The sequence below is a fragment of the Balaenoptera acutorostrata genome, chromosome 4 (genome assembly GCF_949987535.1).
Source record: "Balaenoptera acutorostrata chromosome 4, mBalAcu1.1, whole genome shotgun sequence".
NCBI classification, from domain to species: Eukaryota; Metazoa; Chordata; class Mammalia; order Artiodactyla; family Balaenopteridae; genus Balaenoptera; species Balaenoptera acutorostrata.
The window spans coordinates 143,787,782-143,812,597 of record NC_080067.1 but is presented as its reverse complement, the minus strand read 5'-3'; the positions used below and the strand labels follow the sequence as shown (position 1 = coordinate 143,812,597).

At 40.2% G+C, this 24,816-nt stretch overlaps 1 protein-coding gene across 12 annotated transcripts in view; it reads right to left on the bottom strand.

Moving 5' to 3' along the window:
- The window catches only part of TTC3 (tetratricopeptide repeat domain 3), a 144,139-nt gene that overhangs the window by 7,822 nt on the left and 111,501 nt on the right, over nucleotides 1-24,816 (bottom strand). For all 12 annotated transcript variants that reach the window (XM_007183754.2, XM_007183757.2, XM_057545599.1 and 9 more), the window contains 7 exons: nucleotides 13,905-14,044; nucleotides 10,894-10,962; nucleotides 9,836-9,932; nucleotides 8,066-8,166; nucleotides 4,523-4,613; nucleotides 4,013-4,114; nucleotides 1,493-1,830 (listed from right to left, as the gene is read on the bottom strand). In XM_007183754.2, the coding sequence (XP_007183816.2) occupies nucleotides 1,493-1,830; nucleotides 4,013-4,114; nucleotides 4,523-4,613; nucleotides 8,066-8,166; nucleotides 9,836-9,932; nucleotides 10,894-10,962; nucleotides 13,905-14,044 (938 nt within the window). The remainder of the gene's footprint in view (nucleotides 1-1,492; nucleotides 1,831-4,012; nucleotides 4,115-4,522; nucleotides 4,614-8,065; nucleotides 8,167-9,835; nucleotides 9,933-10,893; nucleotides 10,963-13,904; nucleotides 14,045-24,816) is intronic.

The window sequence follows — 24,816 nt, the reverse complement described above, 5'->3', positions numbered from 1 at the left end:
TAGCACTAATACCTCATATGCTTTAACATGAAGAAAATTAGGATGCATATCTATTTGGTGGTTTATATTCTGCCAGATTTAGTCAGGATTGCAAACAATTTTATTTGTAATGTACTTTTGGTAATTACAACTTGACTATTTTTACTGATTTGCATGGTAACTGCTATTGAGAGAACTTACAATGTTTATCAAACTTAGGCAGGGCTAAACATGCCCATGTGCAGACAAGATATACTTATTTCCAAATGGGCAGGGCTACACTGACAAATGCAAAACATCAAGTTTGGCCGTTAACTACTGTGTTTCAAAAGTATAATCTCAAAGACTGTGACTAATATTGTGTCAAAGACAGAAATAACATGGAAGGTGCAGAGGGTCATTCCTGAATGTGGATTCCTCTCTTCTGAGCTGTATCCCAGAGACATTCCCTCCACTTCATCTTCTCTCCAGGCAGAGACCAGGAGTACCTCTGTCCCCTCGCACCAATCTGGAGTGAGGTCAGAGGCTGATGCAGAGGCACTGCTGAAGTGCCTGAATGACAACTCTGGCTGACTTAGTTAAAAGCAACTCTCCCCATCTGCAGCAACGTGGATGGACCTAGAGGCTGTCATACTGAGTGAAGTAAGTCAGACAGAGAAAGACAAATATATGATATTGCTTATATGTGGAATCTAAAAAAATGGTACAAATGAACTTATTTACCAAACAGAAATAGTCACAGACATAAAAAACAAATCTATGGTTTCTGGGGGGGAGGGGATGAATGGGGAGACTGGGCGTGACATATACACACTACTATATATAAAATAGGCAACTAATAAGGACCTACTGTATAGCACAGGGAACTCTACTCAATGCTCTGTAATTACCTACATGAGAAAAGAATCTAAAAAAGAGTGGATATACGTAAATGTACAACTGATTCACTTTGTTGTACAGCAGAAACTAATACGCCACTGTAAATCAACTATACTCCCCCGACCCAACCCCGCCAAAAAAGCAGCTCTCCTCACCCTCATAAGGATCCCTTTGTAACATGCTCACACACCTGACTCACTAGCAGATTACATCTAGCCTTGTCAGCCTCACACCTCTAACAAATCAGAGGTGCTGTCCAACGAGGTGTAAGTTGCTGTTGCCTTCTTTGCTATATGTGAGATTTTTTTTCCCTGAAATAATGTAAAACTAATGTTTTGCAGTTCATTTAGTGATTCCCTAACTAGTGCTGGAGAGTTACTGAGTTCATCAAAATCTTAGCAAACTGCCATGGGTTCTGATGAGTGTTGATTAACCAGTGTTCAATGTTTTCAATCTATTGTTTTGAAACTGCTCACTTCTATGTCTACAAAAGGAAAAAGTGCAGCGCTTGTCTGAGTAAAACAATTATGCAGTCCTTTCCACTTCAGCCCCTAATTGGCTGTAACGTTATCTAATCAGGAAACCTCAGTTCAATAAAGCACTTAACAGAGGTGCAGACATTTTAGATTCGTACCTGCTGTGACACGGGAACACCACTGACAGGTGCTCAATAATACTATTGAACGGCTTCTTTGGAGACTGGCTTGAACGGGTGGCACGTCCTGGAGCAACAGGTGACTTCCGATCAGCCACCGGGCTTGGCTCTGACCGCGCTGCCTGGCCGGGGCTCTCACACTCTGGCCGCCGGCCGGCTTCCGGCTCACAGGAGGGCGACTCCACTGGGCCATCAGTAGCAGAGACCAGACTTGATTCCTCGGGAACTGCTGTTCGGTCTCCAGTCCTGTGACTCGTAGAAGTGGAGGGGCCTTGATCCTCATGGTCTGAAGACTCAGCAAGTAACTTAGGCTGAATCTACAAGGAACACAGCACAGTGGCTGGATCACTAAGCGTTACATCCGTGAACAAAGACTAACGATTAAGCACAACTATAATGAAACCTGGCTGCTCAAGTGCACAGGATCTGAATTACAACAAATTAAACGTCTTGTCCTTAAAAATTGCTGGCCACCTTCTCTTTCTCAAAATGAGCTCTTCATGGCTCCACACTGCTGGCTTCCGTCCCATCCGCTGGGCCCCTGCTCAGCTCTCCCCGCAGCCCTGCCGCCGTCCACGCCTGAAGTGCGGCTGCCCCTCATGTTGTCAGAGGTGTGATCTCCACCCCAGCCGTGCTACGCCCTCTCGTGCCTCGCTGACTGTGTGCTCACTGAGGATAACGCCCACTGTTTTTTTTTTGGCCGCGCAGTGCCACATGTAGTATCTCAGTTCCCCGACCAGGGATCGAACCCATGCCCCCTGCGGTGGAAGCGCAGAGTCCTAATCACTGGACCACCGGGGAAATCCACAATGCCCACTTTCAAAAAGATTCCAGTCTAGAATATCTTCCTGAGATCCAAATCTGCACATCCAAACTTCCTAATGGGCAGATCCACGTGGGTGACTGAGTCCAAGGCCACTCAAGCCCTATGTCTTCAAACCCCGCCTCAGGGCAGTCCCCCTCACCCTGCCCTTCCTCCGGTGCCACCTCACTGACAGAAACCCAGAGTCATCCTCGACTCCCCAACATACTCACACGGAGCCCCAATCTCACAAGCAGCACCATTCTTTCAACTGACCTCCTGCACACCCCTCAAATCTGTTCTCTTCCCTCCAGCCCCGCTGCCTCTCTGAGCCAGGACACGGCTGGGGACACTGAGCTGTAACTGGTTGGCTGGAAATCGCTCACTCAGCTCCCTCTCCCACCACATCTCCACACTGCAGTCAAGCTGATCGTCAAGTACAATGCTGATGTCGTTCCCTAACTTGAAACTTATACTGGCTTCTTAGTGACCTGAGGGAAAGTCCACACTGCTGAACACACCTTACACCTTAATAAGGCTCCCTTTGTTCCGGCCCATGGGTACGATATTATAATCTTTCTCCCTATCGTCCCCTTTGTCATCGTGGACTTCTTTTATAGCTATGAAAGGAGGGTATTCTCTTTTTTTCTAGCCTCCAAATATGCTGCTTCTTCCACTTGGAACACTCTGACCCTGCAAACATCACACCACACACCCCTCCTCAAACACACACCCCCTTACTCCTTTTGCCTGGTTAATTCCTATTCCAGATCTCTGACTCACGGAGACTTCCAACAGCGGAGCTTCTGCCGAGGCCTAGGCCTCTGGGTTAGGTTAGTTCCTCCTAATTTATGCTGCCAGAGCATTCTATGTTCCTGTGAAAAATCTTGGCACATTTTGCTTATAATTATAGGTTTAAAGTCTCTCTTTCTTAAACCCATATGCACTTTGAGGGCACAGACCACATCTAATCTTGATCACCACTAAATACCCAATGAATGAACAGCAGGGAAATGACACACAAAGTAAATCATTTTTAGGGGTACTTATTACTCAAGCTCCTGGCACACTGAGAGTTCCCAAGGTTTTGAATTTTAAAATTACATAAGCTAGAGTTAAAAATTAATAGTAAAATATTCTATTGATATCTAATGCTTTTCCCCCTTCCATATCTGCTATAAGAACTTGGAAACACTATAAATAAGTGATCTTTAATTCTAAATAAAACTCTGTTTCTTACTCAGTTCAATGGAGAGAAAAAACTTTTTCTATGGAGAGAAAAAAACTGGCGCTCAATAGAAAATTTAATCAGTCCAAGGTGGCTAATCTTTTTAACGTTTTAAACCATTTTTTTTTTGCAGATGAATCCACAGTAAGTATGAATGCTTAGTGTGCAAGGTATTGGGGAGAAAAAGACGCTCAAGATGAGGCTTCTGACTGCAGCTCCAGAGCCTACAATCTAAGACGCTGAATGCATTGACCGAAGGGTCACAGGGTGAGGGGCAAGTAAGGGCAGCCCTCACAGGGCTTAACCTAGCACTTAATGAAAACATTAAGGCAACTGTTAATCCATCTCATGCCCACTCCCAAAACAATAACAACAAACTACTTTTGGCCAGTTAAGAAAGAAATTGTGCTTCACTCCTTTTCTGTTCTCTTTCCTTCAAAAAAAAAAAAAAAAGATGTAATAGACTTACTGTGTTACAGGCAGGAAACGAAAGCTCAGAAATCTGCACTTTAGAAAGTTCACTGAGCCGAAAACCATTTTTAATTGCTTGAATTTGTTCTTCAAACTGAGACTGTAGGTAGAAGGAAAAATGTTAAGTTTTTCTAACAAATTCCAAGAGAAAACCACAACTGTCAAATAATATTTTTCCCCCTTACTATACATGTACATAACAAATGCTCAACCGTTTTCCAAGAAATATAACTGAGTTGCAAGGAAAGAAGTTCAAAATAAGTCCTTATTAATCAGAATGCTCTACAGCCTCATAAAACATAACTTTTCTAATCTTAACAATCAAGGGCTGAGTTTAAAGAGAGTTAAGAAGATAGCATTTCTTTCATGAAAAATTCTTAATTACAACAAAAAATAAATATTGTCTTGAACAGCTCAAAAAAGAAATAGTTTTAATATGACATGACCTCCTTAGAATTATAACCATCAGATAGATTTTGACAGAATTATAAAATACTTTATAACTTACCTTTGCTTTCTCAATTTCTTCTCTAACATTAGAAAGAAATGATTCCCATGAATGTATGTCATATTCCATGACAGGATATGCTGCAGAATCACTGAGAAAGTAGAAAAATTTATAAAACTGCTAATGTCCACTTAAAAATTTTTTTAAATTGAAAGTACTAAAGTACAAATGAAAATAAACATTTACACACGAGAGAAACATGATCACACACAAAAAAACAACTATTTTTCAAGAACTGTATATCTTACAAAGTCACTACACTTTAGGAAACTTTAACTGTTGATCTAATCCAAATCCCAAAACTGGTAGGCAGAGAGCAAATAATCTCCTGAATTTTAATTTCAGTCCCCAAATTTGAAGATCAGACACTCTTCAGCTGACATCTTCATATTTAACATCAAAGGCTATCTTTGTATTGAAAAACAAACCAAAAAAAAGGCCGCCTGGAAACATCCCAATAAAACCCTCATCCCCACCTTACTGTAAAATACAGTGGTGGGTGTCTAACAGGCTGTGAAACTTCTCAGCACCTCATGAATCTGCTCCACTGAAAGTGACAGACAAGCTTTCTACTCCTAATTGAGAAGATCAGGAACACTACCAATCCGCGATGGTGTCAGTTCTCAGTATACATCTTAAAGGAAAACCACAACATTGCTTTTATGGCTTTCCTCTTTTGCTATGCTGTGGTGGAATGAGCAGAATTAGCACAGACTCCCTAAGAAAAATCGCCGTGTACTGTGAGGCTTAATAAGGAGTCAATACCATTAGATAAAATGAGGCCTGAGATGTCTGTTTCCCAGATGCACCACAACGCATAGCCTACAGTTGTGCTGCATACTGGCAACTGAACACCACGTGGTCTCAACCTCAGCTGTACTAGTCCTGTAATCTGAATCAGCATATCAATTTACCTTTAATCAGAAAGGTTTTCTCATGTGAAAAAAACTTAATCTTGAAAAATGAAGAAATAAAGAACTATACAATAAAACTGTTTTTCCATAACCCACAGAATCTCTGGTTCAACACTGAGGGTTTGAAATTTAAATCAAAAAGCACTAGGAATTAAGAAGTCAAAATCCGTGTGTGGTCCCATTTGTTTATTTTTGTTTTTATTTCCATTTCTCTAGGAGGTGTGTCAAAAAGGATCTTGCTGTGATTTATGTTACAGAGTGTTCTGCCTACGTTTTCCTCTAAGAGTTTTATAGTGTCTGGCCTTACATTTAGGTCTTTAATCCACTTTGAATTTATTTTTGTGTATGGTGTTAGGAAGTGTTTTGCAGAGCAAAGGAAACCATAAACAAGATGAAAAGACAACCCTCAGAATGGGAGAAAATATTAGCAAAGGAAGCAATGACAAAGGATTAATCTGCAAAATATACAAGCAGCTCATGCAGCTCAATATCAGAAAAACAAACAACCCGGGCTTTCCCTGGTGGTGCAGTGGTTAAGAATCTGCCGGCCAATACAGGGGACACAGGTTCGACCCCTGGTCCGGGAAGATCCCACATGCCACAGAGCAACAAAGCCCACGAGCCACAACTACTGAGCCCGCGTGCCACAATGCCCACGTGCCTAGAGCCTGTGCTCCGCAACAAAAGAAGCCATGACAATGAGAAGCCTGCGCACCACAACGAAGAGTAGCCCCCGCTCGCCACAAACAGAGAAAGCCCGTACGTAGCTACGAAAACCTAACACAGCCAAAAATAAAAACAAACAAATTTATAAAAACAAAACAAAACAAAAAACAAACCCAATCCAAAAGTGGGCGGAAGACCTAAACAGACATTTCTCCAAAGAAGATACCCAAATTGCCAACAAACACATGAAAGGACGCTCAACATCACTAATCATTAGAGAAGTGCAAAACAAAACTTTAGTGAGGTATCACCTCACACTGGTCAGAATGGCCATCATCAAAAAATCTACAAACAATAAATGCTGGAGAGGGTGTGGAGAAAAGGGAACTCTCTTGCACTGTTGGTGGGAATGTAAATTGATACAGCTACTATGGAGAACAGTATGGAGGTTCCTTAAAAAACTAAAAATAGAACTACCATATGACCCAGCAATCCCATTACTGGGCATATACCCTGAGAAAACCATAATTCAAAAAGACACATGCACCCCAATGTTCATCGCAGCACTATTTACAGTGGCCAGGACATGGAAGCAACCTAAGTGTCCACTGACAGATGAATGGATAAAGAAGATGTAGCACATATATACAATGGAATATTACTCAGCCATAAAAAGAAACGAAATTGAGTTATTTGTAGTGAGGTGGATGGACCTAGAGTCTGTCATACAGAGTGAAGTAAGTCAGAAAGAGAAAAACAAAAACCATATGCTAACACATATATACGGAATCTAAAAAAAATGGTTCTATTGAACCTAGGGGCAGGACAGGAATAAAGATGTAGACGTAGAGAATGGACTTGAGGACATGGGGAGGGGGAGGGTAAGCTGGGACGAAGCGAGAGAGCGGCATGGACATATACACACTACCAAATGTAAAACAGATAGTTAGTGGGAAGCAGCTGCATAGCACAGGGAGATCAGCTTGGTGCTTTGTGACCACCTAGAGGGGTGGAAAAGGGAGGGTGGGAGGGAGATGCAAGAGGGAGGGGATATGGGGATATATTTATATGTATAGCTGATTCACTCTGTTATACAGCAGAAACTAACACACTGTCAAACAATTATACTCCAATAAAGATGTTTAAAAAAAAAAAACCAAACCTGTGTGTGGAATATGATAAAAGGACCAGATGAAAAGTAATCCCATGTGCAAAACTCTATATAGAAAAGTGCTAAATGCTAGACTGAAGGAGACCCTCTAGGATTCCCAGGTAAACCTTATTCCAAAAACAAAGCAAAAGAAAGAAAAACAGATAAAGATTACAGAGGGTTGAAAAAAAATGACCAGATGTAAATATCTTTTGAAGTGACATTCCCATACGCTCCCATTAAGACTGTTAAGTAACTATTCTTACAGAAGGCAATTGTTTAAAAAGCCTTAAAAATGTGATCTTCATTCCAGAAATTTATTTATTGCATGGAAATGACTAATAATTTAGCTATAAGGATAAAACTTTAGTTATAAGGATACTTGCTACAGTACAGCTTTTATTAACAATATGTGCAAACAACCCAACTCTCCCACTACAGTGGTATTTAATAAATCATGACACGTTTGTACACTGGAATACTATTTAACCTTTTAAAATTAGGTTGGAGAAACACAATTATTGATATGAAAGGAAGCTTCCTGTACACTACTTAGTGAAAACTATATATAAATTTTTTTTTTCAAATACTTAATGGATTTACTGCAAAATATTAGCTAGTTATAGCTCAATTTAGAATTAGGATAATTTTTATCATTTTTGTTTACATGTTTTGATTTTTCTATAATTGAATATGTATTAACTATATTAACTATTAAAAATAAAGTAGTCCTAATGTAAGTTTTTTAAAATCAGCCCTAACCTTTTTTTACTCATTGACACTTCTGGAAAGACACCTGCGACATCACAATACCTGCTCATTAGCTTCAGGTTCTTAAGAAACCCTTCGGCTTGCGACTCCATGGTCTGTAACTTATATACTTCCAACTCCTTCCAGTTTTCGAGCACAGATACCTACCATTAGATTCAAGAATGTAAGTATTTTAAAACTAAAACTATTTTAAGGTTGTTAAAACAAACATTCTAAACCACTTTCAAGTTTCTCCTTAAATCACCAGAACTTAATTATGTTATAATTTCTCTGAGGTGAACATGAATTAAAACTTTTGGATTTGAAAATAGAATAACAAGATGACAGTAAAATTATATACCTAAAATGATACTTTTCTCAGATATGAAACTTTGCACATGGTTTACTGCTTAAGCCATATACAAGCACAGAGCTAGGTTACCTACATGTATATACCTGGTGTGCATAATCTATGGTCCTGTTCATGGTGAGCAGAGGGCCAGGACCCTGCAGAACAACCCCAAGGCTGAACCCTACCTAATTTAAAGGCCTGAGAAACAGACTTGTGGTTGCCAAGGGAGAGGGAAGGGGGGGAATGTGGTGGGAGTTTGGGGTTAGCTGATGCAAACTATTATATATAGAATGGATAAACAAGGTCCTACTGTATAGCACAGGGAACTATATTCAGTATCCTGTGATAAACCATAATGGAAAAGAATATAAAAAAGAATGTGTATATATATATACATATGTATAACTGAATCACTTTGTTGTACAGCAGAAATTAACACAACATGGTAAATCAACTATACTTCAATAATAAATACATAAATAAATAAATAATTACAGAATAGCTGCATTAAAATAAAATAAAATAAAAGCCTCAGAGAAGCTGTTATCAGAAAGGGCATCAAAAGGCTCTAGGGCATGTTTTTAAAACTTTAGACTCTCTGGCTCCCCGCACAAGCTAACTGGCCATTTTTGTAAAAGTCACTGCAGGAAATGTAGACCTGCCTTGTTTTAATCCAGGTGTCAGTAACCTTGACAGGGCCCACCAGGCAAACCTGTTTGCCAAATGGTAGTAAATGGGAACTGAATGACTTGGGAACAGAGATGCAGGCATAGTATCCTCAAAGTAGAAGTACTTGGACTTTTTTTTCCTTCCTCTCTTTAGAAAAGCAGTTGCATAGCTGATATTTCACTGAAAGACTCATGTTTACAGACTGCATAAGCTAAGCTTTTCCTTACTCTCCTAGAATAATCATAGACACATACACTAATAAATAACATTTACTTCTCAATTAGAAAAACAAAGACAACCATATTTCAGGAACTAAATAAAATACAGCCAGAGGTCATTATTATTATTTTTGTCTCAGTAGTTTCTCAAATAGTATACTGACATTGGTATATATTCTTCTGCAGGGAGAAGAGTATATTCTTAATAAATGGATTATTTTCAAGTTCCTTTTCTAGCATTGGCAAATAGATTTTATGGTTGGCTACTTCATGGTACATCACTTGATTAAATATGATGAAGCCATTAAAAGTGTAGAGCATGGAAAATGATTGAATTATGTTAAATAAGCAGGTTATAAAATGTGGTGTACACTATGAGTACAGCTATGTAATAAATAAGCACAAAGGTAAAACATTTTAAAGCTACAGGCAAGGAGAGAGTGGCTGTTCCAGGGAGGTAGGATTATGGGTGAAAGGATATCCCTCAGCCTCCACACCTCCCAGCAGTGCTGTCGTGCCTCATGTGTAATTAAACACAAAGTAAACAAATGATATCCTGCCATATCTGTCAGTCACCAAGTGTCCTGGACTCACCTCTGCATCCACAGCCCTTTGAAGACTCTCTTCATAATGCTCTTTCTCTTTCTTTATACGCTCCTCTATTTTCATTTTCTCATTCATAAATGTCTTACTGCAAATATTAAAGAAAAAAAAACTTATTGAAAATAACTTAATCAGTGAGATCACAAAGGCTGAAGCCAGGTTAGCTTTTATGTCATGCCACAAAAAGACACAACATCTTCTAGAGAAACTTCTTGCCTAATATTTGCCTATATAATGCAAGACTCACATGTGCTCTTTGCACTTTACAAATGATCGAAGGAAGATGTGAAATTAAAAGTGAGTACTGGTGGGACTGCTGAGAAACTGGTTCACCATTTTTATGAGGTTAGGTTAAGTCTAATCTGGCTACTGAGTCAGAAATTCTATTTTGACCCACATTACAAGGTAATAACCCAAAGGAAAAAAGTGATATGCACAAAGCTGTTCATGGCATTACATTTATAACAGCTTAAAAACAAAAACAAAAAACCTGGCACAGACTATGATGTAAATGGAAATATGTGTATGAAACAATATTAAATAAGAAAAGCAGAATACAACTGCTTACTACTGAATATACTGGTTACCAGTATGTACAAACACTTCTATTAATAAAGGTTAAAAGGAAACTTTTTATAGGTTCATAATAAAAATTCTTTAATAAAATCTTTAATTGTAGAGCAAGAAACTACCGTAATATAGTTTGTACTGTTATTTCAAGTAACAAAAGTTTTTAAAACACATTTTTAGTTTCAGGTTAATTCAAGGGAAAAGAAGAGTAATCTACAATGATAAATTCAGGACCTTTTTTACACCGACAATGTGAAACAAAAGGAGAAACATCATAAAATAAAAATACTTAAAGAATAAATTTATTTAAATATTAATTTAAATAATAAAATAGAAAGAGAAATTTTTTAAAAGAGAAACATAATTATTTAAAAGAAACAGACAAGTAAAAATATATTTGGATGTCTAAATATGTGTAGACTGTGCCTCCAGTATTAAAAGTATAATAAGATGTTAAAATAAATTTAAGCTTAATTTGCCTGATTTCAAAGGACTGGTCCAGAAGTAATTCACGTTCCTTTTCCTTTCCAGCATTTTCCTGGGTATACCTACAAAAGTATAATCACCAAATTTTAATTAATTTTCAAAGGATTTTAAAAACACGATCTCACACAGTAAATTCCTATATCCATGCAAACATTTCTTGAATTCTTTACATTTATTTTTGTTTCATTTCTAATATCTTCTAAATAGGCAAAGAATTTGGACCATTTTCCTTTTGGGAAAATTTCCTTCTACACCTGCAGGGCAGATCACCTTTTTCTTCACTCTAAGTCGCATGTCTGCAGCAAAGATCCCCTGTCTCAGTCCTCTGTCAGGAGCACCTCCAGGGGCTTCAACACGAGACAGAGGAGTAAGGTGTCAGATCATCATCAGTTTAACAGTGGTTCTCACTCAGAATGAAAACAGCCTTCTATTCTTTAAAACAGAACCTCAAGTCCAACTGAACACACACACACACACACACACACACACTCGTATGCACACAGTGGGACAATTCTTCCAAAGTGTGTAAATCTTTGATACTTATGCAATGTCCTGTAGCAGGTGGGTTCTGCCTCTTCTTTCACGCTCACCTATACACCTGTTTAGTCATCTCTACTTGCTAAAAAACCCACATTTCCACTAAGAACCAGGATAAATGCCATTTCACTTCTTTTTTTTTTTTTTTTTGAAACACTTAGAGTTGAAACTCTTTATTAGGTACAACTCTTATGATGTTCCTTTTCTGATAATCTTAAATATCCAGTCAATTGTAATCATCAAAGACATATTTGAAACAGCATGACTTGCATATAAGTACGAGTAAGCATGGTGCCAAGTTCAATAAATTGTGCTGTTATAAAACCACCACCTGACAGAAAGGAGACATGCCAGAAATAAGCCAAAAGCTGTCTACACATAAATCTCCTACTGTACTGAAATTCTTATTCTTGTTGCTGAATTCAAAACAAAAAGGTGCTTTGAACACATTAAGGAAAAGCATTAGGAAATCTCAGAATCTCACTTTTATTTTCTTCTCATTAATTCAATGCCTTAAAATCCGATTTCCAGCTTTATTTATTTTTTGAAACTCTTCTAAGATCATCAATGGCATCTCACAAAAAAGAGAAGAGGTGCCAGAAATCTGAAGAATACCGTTTTTTCATTCCTGATTTTCAACAAAGAGCAGAATATGAGTTTTATAAAGCCAAAGAGGTAAGGTAAGCCCACCACTGATTCTAGAAAAAAAATTCTAGAATCAATTATTTTAAAGATATTAAGATAGCACAGGGAACTATATTCAATATCCTATGATAAATTATAATGGAAAAGAATATGAAAAAGAATGTATATATATATGTATAACTGAATAACTGCTGTACAGCAGAAATTAACACATTGTAAATGAACTACAATAAATTTTTTTTTTTTTTTTGGCTGCGTTGTGTCTTCGTTGCTGCACAGGTTTTCTCCAGTTGTGGCGAGCATGGGCTACTCTTCGTTGTGGTGCGTGAGCTTCTCATTGCGGTGGCCTCTCTTGTTGCGGAGCATGGGCTCTAGAGTGCAGGCTCAGTAGTTATGGTGCACAGGCTTAGTTTCTCTGCGGCATGGGAGATCTTCCCGGACCAGGGCTTGAACCCATGTCCCCCTTCATTCTGTGCCATGTTTCCACTCTGGTGAATGTACGAATGGATGACCTCTTGCCTCACTTCCTTAGTAGAATACTTGCACACGTGCATTTCACACTCAGCGCAGAGTAGTCACAGCTTCACCTGGTCACCGAGGATCAGCCAATCACAGCTGTGGGAAGGCATCCACGATTCGAGTCCAAGCTCACTCTGCTCCTGCAGGACAGGCTAATAAATCAGGAGACGAGGTGCTGAAGCAAGGAATACGACTTTATTCCGAAAGCCGGCAGAACGAGAAGATGACAGACTAGTGTCTCCAAAAAACCATCTTCCATTTCACTTCTTTTACAAAATAGTTCCTCTAAGTTCTCAATACTGGGTGGCTTTTCATGGAATTTCTGCCTTCTTTCATAATTATCTCTGGCTTCTGCCACTGCACCTGCAACTTGCTCAAAACAACAAAATGTGGCAGAAGTGACGCTCTGACAGTTCTGGGTCTGAACCTTCAGAAGGGCAGGCAGCTTCCACTTCTGCACTCTTGGAAGCTCTTAGCCACCACATCAGAGGTCTGGCTACCATGATGGAGACCATATGGACAGATCAAATAGACAGAAGAAGCCACATGGAGAGAGAGAAGGCCTGAAACTGCATAGGAAGAAAGAGGCCAAGTCACCCCAGCATCCCAGCTGAGCCCAGCCACAAGAGGAACCACTGACAAGACCAGCAGAAGAATGGTCCGGCCAAACAGCCCAGACTGCAAGAGCAGGATCAAATAAAAATTAATTTAAGCCACTATGTTTCTGGTGTTTTGTTCAACAGTAGTAACAATTAAGCTGAGGAATCATACGACATATCACTGGTTTAGGGAAAGAGGAGTTAGGAGGGATCACAGAGAATCTTGAAACAAACCTGGCCTATCTGACAATTGCCTGAATGTATTACCAAATCTTTCATATTACAGAACCAAATTTTAATAATTTAAAGATTCAGGATGAAAGTAATAAATAAAATGATCATCACAGAATCTTAGTGCTGGAAAGAACCTTAGATCTAGACAAGCCCCCTCATTTTACAATAAGGAAAAGGGGTTAAAGGTAATGTTCACAGTAAGAGGTGGTGTTCAGACTGGAAGTCGGTTCTTTGTTGATTTGCAGTCTTACCTTTATGTAATTTATCTGCAAACATGGTAGGTTTATAAAAAGTTTTAGGTGCAATAATTCCCCAACGGATGTTCTTTAAAATGAAATGAAAACAATACCTAAAATTTTCACTTTACTTGATATAGCTTGAAATTGAATATCAAAAATGAAAAATAACCCAAAATGTACCCCAATAATACATAAAGAAGTAAAAATCATTGACTTTCAAGTGTTACTTACATTTCACTGGCATTTAAAACCTTTTTCATCTTCTTCTTCAGTGCCTTTAGTCTCTCTTGGATTTCTTTTTTCTCCTGTTCCCATTTTTTAATTTCCTTTTCCAAATCTTCGAGGAACCAATCTAATTCTGTCTTTGAGATCTAAAAACATTTTAGAAAGTACCTAAATAAATGGGAAGATGTACTTTAAAAAAAAAAAAAAGAGCCTGAAAGACTAGAATTGTGGCGGTGTGCTACCTTAACCAATGACTCCAGTTCCACAGGACACACACTCAGGACCTGGCTGTATGTGCTACCCTGGCCAAGGCTGGGACATCAAGTCGCACAATGCACAGCTTCAGCCCTTAAACAAGGACGGAGAGACACATGACAGACTATCTGGTACTTGGGAAGGGCTTCTCAAAATCAGTGATATCTGATCTCTGTCTTCAAAAATGGGTCTGTCACATGGAGAATGGATTCCAAGTAGTGGCAACTGGTGAGGCAGAAGGTTGAAAGAGTAAGGCATGTCTGTGCAAAAAAGCAAGAGGTGCTACATGGCTGGAGGACGAGGTGGGTGTTCGGAAGTCAGGGCACGGAGAATGGCATCTGAGGCACCTTGGGTTAAAATGATCAAGGGCCTTGTAAGCCATGCTAAGGAGTGTGGACTTTATCCTGCAGAAAACAGGAAGCCAGTGAAGGCTCTTAAGCAGGGTTGTGAGATGATGAGATTCTTATTTTAGAAAAATAACTGAAAGACAAAGAGGTAGACTCGGGGTAAGAGGGTACATGAAAGACGAGAACAGTGGCTTTCACATTTTCTTGACTTTCTCTGACACTTTCTTATTGTGACCCACAATAGCAAAAGCATTTTAATAATGATCTACAGCATATGTATATACATATATATGTATGCATGTATATACACATAAAACTGAAAAAAAATTGCCCTCATCTTCTGAGATGTTTTCTGATATTTCTATTCTATTCTACTATTAAAAACAATTCTAGTCACCATCATTAAACTGACTTCATAGCCCATTATGAATTATAACCTTTAATGTTAAAGACTATATTAGAAGAAGGTAAAATCTCACTGCAATAGCCCAGGTGAGAGACAACGAGGATGACAGTGGTAACTGTAGGGGTGATAAGAAGAAATAAAGGGAACTTTAGAAGACTAGAATGGGTAAGACCATGTGTCCGACTGGATATATGGTAAAACAGAAGGTGACAGAGTTAAAGATAAGTTTCTACCTTGGATGAATAACTAAACAAAATGCCATTAACAAAAAAGGAGAATATGGAAGATGTACAGGAAAGAGGGAAATTAACCTAGATATGTATGTTTAAATAAATTTATGAGTAAACAATAAAATATATATAAGAACTTAATAATTTTGACCCTGCAATCATTTTGATGGGACAGAGTAGAAATTTATAAGTGTTTGACAAAGACTACAAATCAAAGGGATAAAATTCTGAATTCAAACAGTCTTCCAACATAGCCACACAGAAAGGAATAACGTATTTCCAAGTTTTGTTGATTTACACATCTTCTAACAGGCTATTCTAGAGTGAGTTAGCACACCATCAAGTCAGGTGTGTTCTGCTCCCCAAAGAACCTTTCCCAATATGGGAAACTCCAACCCCATTAATATACTACCAACCAAAAGTCCATTCACCAATTAATTAGTTGTAACTTGGAATGCATTTCCCCATAAGAAGCCTTGTTAGAAACATCAGTTAAATAGCCAACACTTCTCTTCCAAGAAGCTCACAGTTACAGTGGTAAGCTGAATAAAACGAGGTCTACAGTGTTAAAGAAGGCAAGTTTCCAGACCATGAAGAGTCTGTTTGACTGCAGAAGAAATAGTCTCAACCGGGGTTCTGGGAGCAGAGACATGCGGTGCTGGAAAGACAAGGAGGGAAGTTAAGACCCCCCTCTGAGAGAGTTTTGAAAAAGACTCTCGTCTGTCTTCAGCAGCCTCCTGTCTTCCTTTTGGCAGTGGGTTCCGCCCTCTGGGGGCCCTTCCTCCCTCAACACCCTCAAGTTTCTCTGGACCCCCGACTTAAGCCCACCCCCAGCTGAGGGCCTGCCAACTCCCAGGCATACTTCCAAAACGTCCTTCCTCTCCTTCCCTTCCCATCCCTCACCCCGAGAGTGCCCGACTGCAGCACGGTGCTCAGGAGCAGCACTTCAACCGGCCTGGAAGTACCCACACTTCACTCTTCAGCCTAAATGATTCTCTGATCTACAGGGAGTCTACACACATGTTTTATTTGGCAATTCCAGTACTTTTCGTTTGCTTTTTAAAATATAAATGTGTTATCTCTGCCTGGCCACAAAGGCCTTTGGTTTGCAATACCTGCCAGAATTTCAGGCAATATGACAAAGAGAAATGAAAAGCTGTTCCCTTGATGCTCTGGACGGTTAGGTACAACACCAGTTGAGACAGCATTCTTGGTCAGCTTTCTTATGCAGGTGTTGCCTTTTGAAACTTCTTCTGAACCTACAAATTCTCTGAAAGTTTTATGTCATTTTTCAACGTGTCATCTCTTCAATGCCAGCAGATATACAGGCGGTGCATATGCTTGTAAGATGCCAGCCACTTATAAATAAACACGCTACAGACTAATATTTCTAACAATTACTGTGTGAGTCAGAATGGAGCAATACTTACAAGAGACTAAAAGGAGCACGTGTCAACTTTACTCTTTTCCAGTTTGAAATTCTACTAGCAACGACGACTGCTTAATGAAGTCCCAACTTCATTTCTGCTTAGGGAGCCTTTCATTTTCCACCTGTGACCAGGTTCCCTGTAGCCTGAACTTCCTGCTTAGGCTTAGAATGTGACCAGGTCACTGAGACATGGGCTCAGCTACAGAAACTTGGAGCCTCCTCCTTCAGAAAAGATGGTGTGGCCTGAAGCCAAGTTACAGACTCCCTGTGAAATACGGCTCTCTAGTCAAAAGAGGCATCAACTTACAAGGACATTTCTCCCTCATCAGCTTTTGACAGCAAGGTTTCGGATGTTCCTGGGAAGCAGATTTGCTAACCAGTCCAGGTGCTTAATGACTTTAAAGTCCCACCGCGGGAGTAGGGTTGACCTCAATGGCCTTGAGATGTGCAGGCCAACTGTTCTAAGGCATCAGAGGTTCAACAGCTCAGGGACATTCCCTCCATCATGCGGACAGTTGAACTCACATTTCCCTTTTGCTGCAATCTTGCTGATCCTGAATGTGCTCAGTCATTACTGTGACGGAGGTGACCACCATGCCTACTAGGCTTACAAGATCCTGTATTCTACTGCCATGACCAATGTCCATATGCACGCCTTGCTGCTGACGGCCAAGCCAAACTTGTTTCTTGCCTCTATTCTAAGCCAATGATTTCACCTAGGATTCAGCCCTTTGGCTGGGAGATGACGTACAACCTCAAGGTTATACTGGGACATAAGAACCTACTTGGCAACAAGTACCTAAAGCAGTTCAGGTATCAAAAGGCACAAAGTATTATAAACACAGACACACACCCCTACAGCTCAGCCATGAAAAATGCTACATGAGTTCATCTGCCATTTGTACTCACCACCCTTTAATGACATAACTGGCCTAGGGCAGCTATCATGAGCTTGTCTCTGACTACATGAAAAAGAATAATCTGAATGCTTTTCTTTGAAACATTGGAATAGGAGAAACAACAGGCTATATACAACTGCATCCTGTATTTGTACAGTTCACTGACATAATTATAAACACCTCTGAAAGTCTTTTTCTCAATTAGAGAGCATTTGGTTTTTATACCTCTTTTTTTAAACCTCAACTATGTTTTAAAATAAATATTTGAAGTGCCTTCAGTAATATATATAATTTAAAAAATACAAAATAAAAAAGAATGCTAAGTAAAGAAAACAGAATAAAAAGATAAGAATGATTATATAAAAACAGAGCCAGAGTAATATAAAAACAAATGGCATGAGGTGCTAACCATTCTTCAGAAACAGTATTAAAACTTTCTGGCAGTCGAAGTCAAATAAAAACAAGCCCACTGCACAAAGAAACCCAGGTAGTAAAAGCAGAGAGGAATGACTTCTCAGGGCCTCATAAAGAGGATGCTACATAAAAGTCCTGGAAGGTCAGCACAGAGCCTGGCACTTAAGGAGCATGCAATAAATATGTGTCAAATGAAAGAATGGCTAATATCCTCAACTACATACTAGCAGTAAATAAAGCAACAATCTTCACAGAACGTCCAGGCCTGATGGCCTTTCATGTAGGCTGACAGAATATGAAGACACAATTCACTAAACCCAGTTCTTCAGGGGCCTAAGTACAACTGTTTGATAACATCGGCAGAGCTCCTAGTCTGTACACTGAGATCCAAAGATGGCTAAGAAACAGTCCTCACACAGAAGGGGGCAGCGGCCCCTGCATCCAGCCCAGCGCCCGCACCAAGCAGGTACGTGGAAACCCGGCCGCGGCCACGAGAGGGGAGCATCACGTCCATTTGGAGAGGATTCTCCATGGGCTCTGGAGCAAAGGTGACACAGGAGGAAGAAGGCAAAGCCAGCTGCTCCCCAGCAAACACACGCCCAGGGGTGTGTTCCTTACGTCCCCATCAGTGTCATCTTTCTGGTTCTGGTCCTGTCTGTCTCTTCCTACATTTTTATGATTACTTAAATATTTACGTACAAGGTCTGCGATTTTGAAAGCCAATTCTAAACTTAAAAAAAAAACTGACGTGAGACTCAATGCTGGGGGGCGGAGTCAAGGTGCCGTACTAGGAGGACGCGGATTCGCGTCTCCGCACAACTAGGGCGCCTACCAGGCACCGGTGGGGGACCACGGACACCTAGGGGACGGGAGGAACCCCCAGCGACCGGTTGTTTCAATTATAGTTTTATTTTTCCTAATTTATTTTTTATCTTTCTAACTTAAAAAAAAAAAAAAAAAGAAACAGTCCTCACTTTCAGGGAGATCACAGTTTGGTGGGGGAAATATGCATAAACGATAATTACTACACCATACACAAAAATTAACTCAAAATGGATCATAGGCCTAAGTGGAGAGAGCTAAAACTATAAAACTCTAGAATACAGGAGTAAATCTTGGTGCTTGGTGATCTTGGATTTGACGGTGGTTTCTCAGCTACGACATCAAAAGCATAAGCAACAAAAGAAAAAATAGAGAAAGCGGACTACACTGAAATTTAAAACTTGTGTGCTGCAAATGATACCATCAAGAAACTGAAAAGACAACCCACGGAACAGGAGATAGAAGAAATAAAGTTGCAAATATGGAAGATGGGAGAAAATATTTCTAAATCATATATTTGATAAGCAATTTGTACCTAGAATACATATATATGAAAACTCTTAATTCAATAATTAAAAAACAAATAATGAAATTAATAAATAGGCAAAGGATTAAAACAGACATTTCTCCAAATTTTCCAAAGATATAAAAATGGACATTAAGCACATATAAGATGCTCAACACCATGAACCTTTAGGGAAATGCAAATCAAAACCACAATGAGAAACCACTTTATACCCATCAGAATAGCTAAACTCAAAAAGATAGATGATAATAAGCATTAGTGAGACCATGGAGAGACTGGATCCCTCATACACTGCTGGTGGGAATGTAAGATGGTGTAGCTGTTTTGGAACAGTATGGAACTTTCTCGAACTCTTAAATATGGAGTTAGCATATGACCCAGCAATTCCACTCCTAGGTATATACCCAAAAGAAATGAAAACATATGTCCACAGAAAAACTTGTACTCAGATGTTCATAGCAATATTATTCATGACAGTCAAAAACTGGAAAGAATCCAAATGTCCATCAACTGATGAATGGGTAAATAAAATGTGATACAGCATACAATGGAGTATTATTCAGCAGTAAAAAGGAATGAAGTGCTGATACATGTTACACGGACGAATGTACATGGATGGACCTTGAAAACATTAAGCTAGGTGAAAGAAGGCACTCACAAAAGACCACATAGGATATGACTCCATTTATATAAAATGCCCAGAACAGGCAAATCCATAGAGTAAATTAGTGGTTGCCTACAGCCGGGGGAGGGAGGGAGGAGAACAGGGAGTGACTGGTAGTGGTTATGAGATTCCTTTTTGGGGCGATAAAAATGTTCTAAACTGAAGATCGTGGTGATGGCTACAACAGCGTGCATATACTAAAAACACTGACTATATACTTTAAATGGGTGAATTTTATGATATGTGAATTATATCTCAATAATGATGTTAACAAAATGATAATTACTGGATAATATAGTGTGAGGCACTCATTATCACCACTGCATTAATAAGGGCGTTTAACCAAGCCTGAGCTGTCATCAGTGACTGCTTTCTCAACAAAGTGATGCCTGAGTTGGACCCAAAGGGTGAGGAGGAGTGAGCCAGGCTTGGGGAGGAAGAAGGCCACTTGAAGCAGAAGGAACAGTGCTGGGAAAAGGTCCAGAAGTGAGCAAATCACATGACAAGCACTATCCATTAGGTGAGGAAGAAGGCAGAAGATGGAGTTAGATACCAATCACAGAAGGTCTTTTAAGCTCTTGGTAATTACTGAGCGTTAGTGAATTACTGGTGCTAACCTACTGTGGCAGAGGGAAGGCATTTACAGCCCCATCCTTCACCCCTCCCCATATCTACACCCTTTCTCATGGGACCTTGGCATTCCCTTCACTAAAGAGGCAGTCTCTCTCACTTTGTCACAGCTAGTAGGTCTGTGTCTTTATTCCTGTCTTACCACTAGGTTCTTCATGACCTTTTTTTTTTTTCCCTTAGATTCCATATATATGTGTTATCATACTATATTTGTTTTTCTCTTTCTGACTTACTTCACTCTGGAGAGAGTGGCATGGACATATATACACTACCAAACGTAAAATAGCTAGCTAGTGGGAAGCAACCGAATAGCACAGGGAGATCAGCTTGGTGCTTTGTGACCACCTAGAGGGGTGGGATAGGGAGGGTGGGAGGGAGGGAGATGCAAGAGGGAAGAGATATGGGAACATATGTATATGTATAACTGATTCACTTTGTTATAAAGCAGAAACGAACACACCATTGTAAAGCAATTATACTCCAATAAAGATGTTAAAAAAAAATCTAAAAAAAAAAGAGGCAGTCTCTTTTCCCCACCCCTTGAATCTGGGCTATGTGACTTGCTTTGCCTGATGTGATATTAGCAGTGACTGTCCTCGCTTGCCCTTGTACTTACTGGAAGATGAAAGACACATGGAGCAGATCTAGTTGTCCCTGTTGTCCCTGCTGAGGCCATTCTAGCACAGCCAAGAACAGCAGAGCCCTAGCTGACCCAAACGTGAAACAGTCTAGCCAAGCCCAATGGGGATCAGCTAACCCACAGACTCACACATTTAATATTTATTGTTATACATCACTGAGGTTTTTGTGGGTGGTTGTTACTCGGCATTACTATGGCGTCGATTAACTGACAGGCTGCTCATGAAATGCTGAGAAATGTTTTTCAACTGGTTGTGGAACTGACATTCTCTTAAGGGAGGACAAATGCAAGGTATTTGGAGCCTGACACTCACCACCTGTTCTCCTGCTTAGTACTGGTGTGACTTGGAGCAAGATGCATTAGCAAGTCTGGCCTCCTTTTTCCTTATCAGTAAAATGGAGAGAATATTACACACTATACTGTAACACTAGTACACTAGGACTGTTTTGAGATTAAATAAAATAATACATGTAAAATATTTATAACTCAGTATGGCACATAACATGAGCTCCATACGTGTTAGATTAAAAAAAATGCTGGTGAAACTAAGGAGCCCGCCTGCCACAACTAAGACCCAGCACAACCGAATAAACAAATAACTAAATAAATAAATGTTAAAAAAAAAAAAAAAAGGCTGGGGACCTCCCTGGCGGTCCAGTGGTTAAGACTTCGCCTTCCAATGCAGGGGTTGCAGGTTTGATCCCTGGTTGGGGAGCTAAGATCCCACATGCCTCGTGGCCAAAAAAACCCAAAAAAACATAAAACAGAAGCGATATTGTAACAAATTCAATAGAGACTTTAAAAATGGCCCACATTAAAAAAAAAAAAACCTTAAAAAAAAAAAAAACCAAAAAAGGCTGAACTTGGCAAGGGCAATAACTGAACAGGAGAACCCCACCTCTATGCAGACGTGAGCTGAGGAAGCTCTGGCAGGCAGGGGCCCAAGATTCTGTTGAAACAGGACAAAGTTCCAAATTCTACTCCATAAATTATTCTGGGCCAAAATTATTTTGACTGTGTTTTAAGAGTCAGTGTCAACTAAATACCCATCTTAGCTATAAGCAAATCTCATTAAAGCACCTTAAGAACATATGACCTAGGAGAGATGGGGAGTGACTGCTTAATGGGTACAGGGCTTCTTTTTCTTTTTCTTTTTTTTAAATTCCTCTACTTTTTTTTTTTTTTTTTTTTTATGGGTATGTTGGGTCTTCGTTTCTGTGCGAGGGCTTTCTCTAGTTGCAGCAAGTGGGGGCCACTCCTCATCGCGGTGCGTGGGCCTCTCTCATTATCGCGGCCTCTCTTGTTGCGGAGCACAGGCTTCAGATGCGCAGGCTCAGTAATTGCGGCTCACGGGCCTAGTTGCTCTGCGACATATGGGATCTTCCCAGACCGGGGCTCGAACCCGTGTCCCCTGCATTGGCAGGCAGACACTCAACCACTGCACCACCAGGGAAGCCCCAAGGCTTCTTTTTGGAGTGTTGAAAACGGTTCTGGATTAGATGGTGGTAATGATTATACAACATGATGAATATACTGAAAACCACTGAACTGTATACTTTATAGTGGTTAAAGGTGAATTTTACCTTAATAAAACAAGAAAGAACATATGCCCTTGAGCAATATGGCAACCAGTTATAACCTGCTGGTTGCAGGTGAGACGTACATTAAAAACAATAGGAGACTCTGGCTTTAGAATTGCTATTTTCCTCTGGCAGGGAATAGAGAATGGGCCCATCTCTAGCTCATGATAATCAAACTCCATCAGCTATATGCAATAGCTGGCCCAGATTTTTACTGATGCTTTGTAAACGCTCAGTGCTTTTCAAATGCTTTGTAAATAAGTGATTTTTCTCAAAGAGGGCATGACAGCATTCTGGGTGGGACAATTCTTCCTCCTTCTATACTTATCTCTGGCCATTCCCCATCCCTTTCCAACCACCCCTGTGAGTCCTCACAAAACTATGAAGTAGAGATTACATTATTAATGAGGAAACTGAGGGTCGAAGAGATTGAGTAAATTATTTTAGGTCACAAAGCTATTAAGTGGTGGTGCTGGGGTCACTAGTCAGGCAGTCTGACTCTTATTGCCCAAGTTTTTTTTTTGTTTTTTGTTTTTTTATTTTTGGCTGTGTTGGGTCTTCGTTGTTGTGCATGGGCTTTCTCTAATTGCAGCGAGCAGGGGCTACTCTTAGCTGCCGTGCGCGGGCTTCTCATTGCAGGGCCTTCTCTTGTTGCGGAGCACGGGCTCTAGGCACACGGGCTTCAGTAGTTGTGGCACGTGGGCTCAGTAGCTGTGGCTCGTGGGCTCTAGAGCACAGGCTCAGTAGTTGTGGCGCAAGGGCTTAGTTGCTCTGCTTGCCTGAGTTCTTTTTTTTTTTTTTTTTTTTATTTATTTATTTATTTATGGCTGTGTTGGGTCTTCGTTTCTGTGCGAGGGCTTTCTCTAGTTGTGGCAAGCGGGGGCCACTCTTCATCGCGGTGCGCGGGCCTCTGACTATCGCGGCCTCTCTTGTTGCGGAGCACAGGCTCCAGACGCGCAGGCTCAGTAATTGTGGCTCAGGGGCCCAGCTGCTCCGCGGCATGTGGGATCTTCCCAGACCAGGGCTCGAACTCGTGTCCCCTGCATTAGCAGGCAGACTCCCAACCACTGCGCCACCAGGGAAGCCCTTGCCTGAGTTCTTAAACGTGATTTGTTACTGCTTGCCTCTCTGTTCTCTATAAGGGGGAAGGGCTGTTGTATCTAATATATCCAAATGTGGGATCAAGAACCTTAAGTAAGTATTAGTTCATAACCTCAGTGATCTAAGAGAGTCAAAGGCCAAGGGAAAGATCAACAAAAGGGGAAATTTCTTTTTACATTTATAAAAGATTTTCCACAAGTGAATTCTGAGTACAGTCATGATTAATAAAGAAGTGGCCACAACTAAACCTCATTTGCTCTTGTGCAGACAGCAACCTAAGGATCTCAGACAAGCAATTTATCCTGCTAGGAAACGGGTATACATTTTACATGGAAAGTCTAATAACCTAACTGGCCTATAATTTGAGGGACTAAATAATGGCTCTTTTTAAAAAATGGACTGACTACTCTTAAGTACAACCACATGGAACCAGACCCAGAGCCTTAGCAAAGTTAAAAAGCAGGTCAAGAGCCCAAGCCCACCAGCCAAAGTTGCTGCTCTCTCACAGCCGTCCTCCCTGGGTGCTAATTTACTGTACATTTCTTGGTCAAGTGTACAAAGAAGCCTTGATGAGCTGCACAAATACAGGACCCAGTCAGACCAGCAGTTTATAAAGCTGGACAAGCCTCTGCCAGAAAGAAAGAAACCTCACTCACCAGATGCCCACCTAAAATTAAGTGGCTGAGTCTGCAAATCTGCCCTCAGCACTTAATCGGGTGAACACAGGCATTCCCACACGGATTTATTAAAACTGAAAACTGAATTTTCCTGAGGCAATACAAAGTTTACAAAAATACTTTGTTTTGTTCAGCCCCCCAAGTAGCTTATCCAAATTAGTGTTCTGTGAGCCACTGGGCAGGGCTTTACTTTTGCTCATTTTTCCCTCTTCGCAATCAAGAAGACTTCATTCAACTGGGCAACTGAGCAGAAAGGCTGGTTCCTTCCAATTCTTCTCATTCTTCAAATCTCCCCAGT